The sequence below is a fragment of the Brassica oleracea genome, chromosome C6 (genome assembly GCF_000695525.1).
Source record: "Brassica oleracea var. oleracea cultivar TO1000 chromosome C6, BOL, whole genome shotgun sequence".
Classification (NCBI taxonomy): Eukaryota; Viridiplantae; Streptophyta; class Magnoliopsida; order Brassicales; family Brassicaceae; genus Brassica; species Brassica oleracea.
Window position 1 is genome coordinate 16,495,684 of NC_027753.1, and position 5,878 is coordinate 16,501,561.

The window sequence follows — 5,878 nt, forward strand, 5'->3', positions numbered from 1 at the left end:
GAGGTGGAGGAGCTGGCCGGAAAACCGTGAGAGGGATAGACTTGGCCGGCGGAGCAAGGCTGAGGGCCGGAAGAGATGGCCGGAAAAGAGATGATCGCCGGCGGATGGGATTGCTCAGGTGGAGAGAGTCTCGTGTTGATAACGTGTTAAGATTTGAGAGAAGATTTGTGAGAATGTGTTGTATATTTCTTATTGCTTACACCACTATATATAGTGGTTTATACAAAGTGGAGTCAAAGGGAGAATTGATTACAAAGATACTCTACATAATGACATGGTCAAACTCATAAAGACTAAGGTTGAATGGGTCTTCCATGTGGCTGGATGCAAACCCCCAATGGACTGTAGTCTTGAACTTGTATGGTCTAGGTTATGGACCATCCACTTCATGATTCATAACAGGTAACTATAAATTTTCAGAATACCCGTTATCTAAGTCTTTTTTTATCTGGTAAATCCTTATAGAATGCCAGATAAAAGAAATCAAGAGTTTTTTAACATAAAGCTCTAAATTTTATAATTATCAAATAAAAGTGTCTTTGACAAGTCAAGAATTTCACTATATATAACACAATGAAAAATCCTAAGTTGCTAGGGATAAGTTAATCTTTTATCCTTAAGTCTTACTCCTAACTAATCCTTAAAAAAATAACATATTAATGTTTATTTAAAACAATAAAGGAAATTAGAAAGCCAAAGCTTAATGAGATAATGATGTATGCTACTACATCAGGTTCCCTCTCCTACGAAAAGTCATCCACGAATCCTGAAAGTAAGTCTTTATTCGGTTCATGCTTGAAGAGGTGCTTGACGTTCAAGACGTCTGTGGTGTGTACGTGAGATGGCAACGGTAATCGGTACGCATTTGGATTGATCTTCTCGAGTACTTCGACGGGTCCAATCTTACGCAGCTTTAACTTATTGTACTGTTCTGTTTGAAACCTCTCCTTACTATGCATGGCCCAAACGTAATCTCCCACCTGAAAATGTATTTCGGGCCTAAGTTTATCTGCTAACTCTTTGTACTTAAACGAAGAAGCCTCCAGATTACCACGAGCCAAAGCATGGATGTGCTCGAGCTCAGTAACGAGGTCTACTGCTCACCCATGAAACTCACCCGACTGAGGTCCATGAGGAACAAACCCATACACGACCTTGAAAGGACTGAAGCCTAGACTCCGATTATGAGTGTGATTATGGGCAAACTCTGCTTGACAAAAGATAGAATTCCACGACCTGAGGTTATTGCCAACCAAACATTGTGGAACTCATGTTCACAGTGATCTTGAAAGCTTCCACAAAGACTTACAAAAGTGGTTTATGAAGCGAGAGTCCCCGTCGGATACAATCGATATGGGAATACTGTGTAACCTATAAACTTTGCGAAAGAAAAGTTGAGAAACTTAAACAGCATATATTGTCTTTTTGCAAAAAGTAAAGTGAGTCATCTTGTAAAAACTATCAACAAAAATATGGAATGGTTACCACGTTGGGTTCGCTGTAGACTAAGAACAAAATCCATACTGATACCGCTCCAAAACAGCGTAGGGATCGGCAACGGTAGAAAAATGCCGGCTTTGGAAGCATAATTATACTAATTTATATCTAGACAATGATATAACTTGGTAAAACTATAATTCTAGTTATGCCAAGTTATACTATTATCAAAGTAAAATTTGGTATAACTAAATTTATACTAAGTTATATCTGATATAATTTAGTATACTAAGCTTTGTCTCGATGACTAAAGTCTAAATTTTGAAAATTTTAGTTGGAAGAAAAGGAGGAAGAAAACCATAAGGATAATATTAGAATATTATTATTTTACTAAGAATAAATGTGGTTAAATTTTTCTTATTAAGAGCATTTGCGATTGTTATCCTCATTTCAGTCAATGTGTTTTTTTTTGTATGAGAGGTTGTTATTAGATAGCTATTGCCATTAGAATAACAGTTAAATTAAACTATATGTATCATAATTGCCGACAAAAGAAAAAGAAAAAAATCAAAAAAGACTATTAATAACTAAGGTTGTCGTAAGAGAATCCGTACCACGTGTTTCACCGGCTTCGTGTTCCTTTTTAAGATTTTCTGTCTTCCTGTTATAAAGTCTGATCTCTGATAGAGAGAGAACCAACAGAAGCAAATAAGAAAAGAAAACAGAGGAAAAATGAGTAGCTCCGGTGCGCAGCTTCACAATGTTTTTGTCTATGGTAGCTTTCAGGAGCCTGACGTCACTTATGTCATGCTTGAACGTACTCCTGAAAGTATCTCTGCCACACTCCCTGGCTTGTACTTTTCTCTCTCTCAGTTTCTCTCTTAATACTCTCGATGATTATACTCTGTGTATAGATATGGTATTTTGGATTTTTGTCAGTACGAGGATGAGGCTTAAAGGATGTTTGTATCCATGTATTGTGCCGTCTGAGGAAGGAGAAGTCCATGGAAAGGTTTGAATTTTTGATCATTTTTGTGACATCCAGCTGCTCTTTTTTCGTGGGTTTTACTTTTTGTGTGTTGTTTAGATTATTAGGGTTTAGATTTTGAGAATTTTTGGTGCAGGTAATAATGGGGTTAACGGATGAAGAACTTAGGAACTTAGATGCAGTTGAGAGTAATGAATTTGAGAGAGTGACAGTTGGTGTTGTACGAGAGGTGAGTCTTAAGAATCTCATCTTAACAAAAACAACGTTTAGATGAGATTGATTCTATTCTTTTTTGCATGTACAGGACAACTCGGAGAAGATGCCAGTCAAAACATATATATGGATCAATAAGAATGATCCTGATCTTGATGGAGAATGGGATTTCGAGGTTTAACTCATTTTCGTTAACTCAGTGTAAAGTAATGTGGTTTGATCGGGGTGTGTTTTGGATTTTGGTTTTGATAGGAATGGAAAAGACTACACAAGAAGAAATTCATAGAGACGTTCAAAGAAATCATGGAATGGAAGAAGGATCCTCAGGGAAAGGGACGGGATACGTTCAGCCATGCCCTCCGCGAAGATCAAGTGAATGCTCAATCGTCTTGAATGTATTGTGTATGTTGAGTATGTCCTATACACCACCTTTGTTTCCAAATTCCGAATAAAACAAATAGGTGTTGTGAAGATCAGTGAAAATATAGTAATGACATGGGGTAGTGTAAGATTTATCATGGGGGTGTGGTATTATTCTGTTACACGTCTTTTAAAGATTTTGGCATATATCAATATCATGTATGGCCTCGTTGATGCTAATGCTTATGGCTTCTATAATTCTATTTGATACGGATTAAGTAACTAAAGAAAGTAGTAGATCACTGAACTAATCAGACAGATAAAATAGTCCACAAAAGATTCGTAGCATTGTCCACAACTGATAGATTTGAGAAGTCACGTGTATTGATTCCTTGGCAATATAATCTTGACAATCATAATTCCTAATGACTATCATAAATCCTACCAACTGATATTAGTATATTAAGTTTGATAAGCATTCAATTAAACCGTATTATTTAAGATCGATGACTTATCTCTAACTCTTACGATAATATTTGGACAATGATAGATGAACAAAGATTGGATTAGTTTTTAAATGGACTGGGTTGGACTGTGTGTTAGGATAAATTTGTCCAACATTCTTTTTATGGCATTACAGAAATAAAAAATTGAGCAATAACAAACAGGAACAAGAATCAAAAGTAGTTTGTTACTTTACTAGTCAAGAGAGCAGACGTATTGGATAATAAACTTTAATTCTAGCTGTGTAATTCTATAGTCAAAGTTTTGAATAGTTAGATCTCTTGTTCTAGGATTTGGGTCCCTTTTTACGGTTGTTTTTTAGGGGTGGACACTTTACCCGATATCCGAAGCCGCATCCGAACCCGATCCGAAAAACCCGAACAGAAATCCAAACCGAACTAGTAAAATATCCGAACGCGTATTGAATTAGAAGAGATTGGATATCCGAATCCGAACGGGTAATATCCGAACCCGAATGGATATCCGAAGATAACCGAACATATATATAATTAACCATATATTTCTAATTTACATCTCTCATTTTATATAAAATATTTATCTTGATACTACACATACTTTAAGTTCATATGATATACATGTTTGACCTAAATTATTAAGCCCAATTGGCTAAAATAATAAAAAGGTAAGAGTGAAGAGAAATGGGTAACATCCCACATCCCCTATGAGGAACATAACAGAGAAGTATAAATAAGTCTTAAGCACATGAGTGTGTAAACGGCTTCAGAAGAGAGGATGGCTCCCCACGCGCGTGCCGCCGCCGCCGTCCGGCCGGTTCAGCTCGGCGTGGGCGTGGGCTTCGGCTTCGGCTTGGGTCTTGGGTCTTGGGTCTTGGTGGAGGGCCTCCGGCCCAATAAGAATATTCTTTTTGGACCAAGTTAAGCTCAACGTTTTGCCATTTAATTAAAAAAAAAACGACATGCATTTTTATTTAAAATGACAAGTTGTTTGTTTAGAAAATAGAAACGTCATGCATTTTATCCTCTCGAAAGTTTTAAACGAGATAGAGAGAGTCTTGAGGAAGAAGTTTCGGAACTCAACTTTTCTCGATCTCCGCAAGATTCTCGCCCATGTGCAGCAGCTGTTGCGGGAAGTGGATCTTCTTCGTCTCTTTAAATATCGTCTCTCCTCTTCCTTCATTGTTTAACTTTTTTTCGCATCAAAACCAACAGCAAAAATCCCTTAGCGTAAGTCGTAAATACGAGAGTGTTTCGTAGAGTTTATAGTTCGATAGGGCGATCACGAGTAAGCCGTGATTCGTCTGCCATGGTTGTATCCAGAGACTCTATATTCGTACAGTCCCGTCTCACTAACGGAGCGAATATTTTGAGTTAAGGAAAGAGATCATATCTCGACTCCATGTCTCTTTGTGAATACGATTTCTTATCGTTCTTGTATTCGTTTTTTACCTTCGTCCATTTCCATAACATCGCTTTTATTTTATCGTTTATGTCAGTCCGGTTTTCCGGCGAATCTTAACTCAAAATCGTTTTACGTTTAAAGCTCTAATTGGGTTGAAAAACGATTAATAAAAACGGGTTTTGGAACCGTGTTTGCGATTTGCTTTCTAGCACTTCCGCGAAACGTTTGTTCTTATCTTATAACCGGGTTTGCGATTTGCTTTCTAACACTTCCGCGAAACGTTTCTATGTTGTTTTGAAAACGAGTTTGCGATTTGCTTTATAGCCCTTCCGCGAAACGCAATAACCGCTTTCTTAAGCGAGTTTGTGAAACATTCTAAGTCTATACAAAACGATTTCTGCAAACGCTTTTAAGCGAGTTTGCAAAACGTTTTTCTCGAGACTTATATCGATATGATTTGGTTCAAACACCAAAAATGAAAATCGATTTTAGACTATTATTTTTTGCTTAAAAATAATATGTTATTTGTTGATTGGAGTACTAATCCGTCTTCATGTTTTCTCTACAGAAAAATGACGAACGATAACAACACCCCCATTGACACCACTGATGTCACAACAACTCCACTCAACGTTGCAGCCACTGATGCAACTGTTACAACCGCTGGAAACACTGCTGATGAAACCACTCGCCGGAGACTGTTCGGTGCTGGTCTCTATCAGACGGGTTCAGTTTCAGCAACTGTAAGTGGTCCGGTGGCAGTTCAAACTCCTCCGGCTGTCCCTAGTGTGTTCACTCAAGGACTGATGCCAGACAAGTTTGATGGCAAAGGCTTCAAAACGTGGCAGAAGAAGATGATGTTCTTCCTGACAACGATGAAGCTGACAAGTTCATCCAGGAGGACAAGCCCCTTATTCCTTACGGGATTGATGATGTTCACAGTCTCGCAACTGTTGACATATGGGTGCATTCCGACTTCATCTGCAAAGGTTACAT

The 5,878-nt window shown here is 37.9% G+C and overlaps 1 protein-coding gene across 1 annotated transcript; it reads left to right on the forward strand.

The window, feature by feature from the left end:
• The first annotated feature begins 2,062 nt into the window (after positions 1-2,062).
• On the forward strand, positions 2,063-3,154 carry LOC106299568 (AIG2-like protein). The gene is made up of 5 exons (XM_013735640.1): positions 2,063-2,291; positions 2,377-2,449; positions 2,562-2,654; positions 2,730-2,813; positions 2,891-3,154. The coding sequence occupies exons 1-5, from the start codon at positions 2,170-2,172 to the stop codon at positions 3,029-3,031; spliced, it is 513 nt and encodes a 170-aa protein (XP_013591094.1). The 5' UTR covers positions 2,063-2,169; the 3' UTR covers positions 3,032-3,154.
• Positions 3,155-5,878: the final 2,724 nt, after the last annotated feature.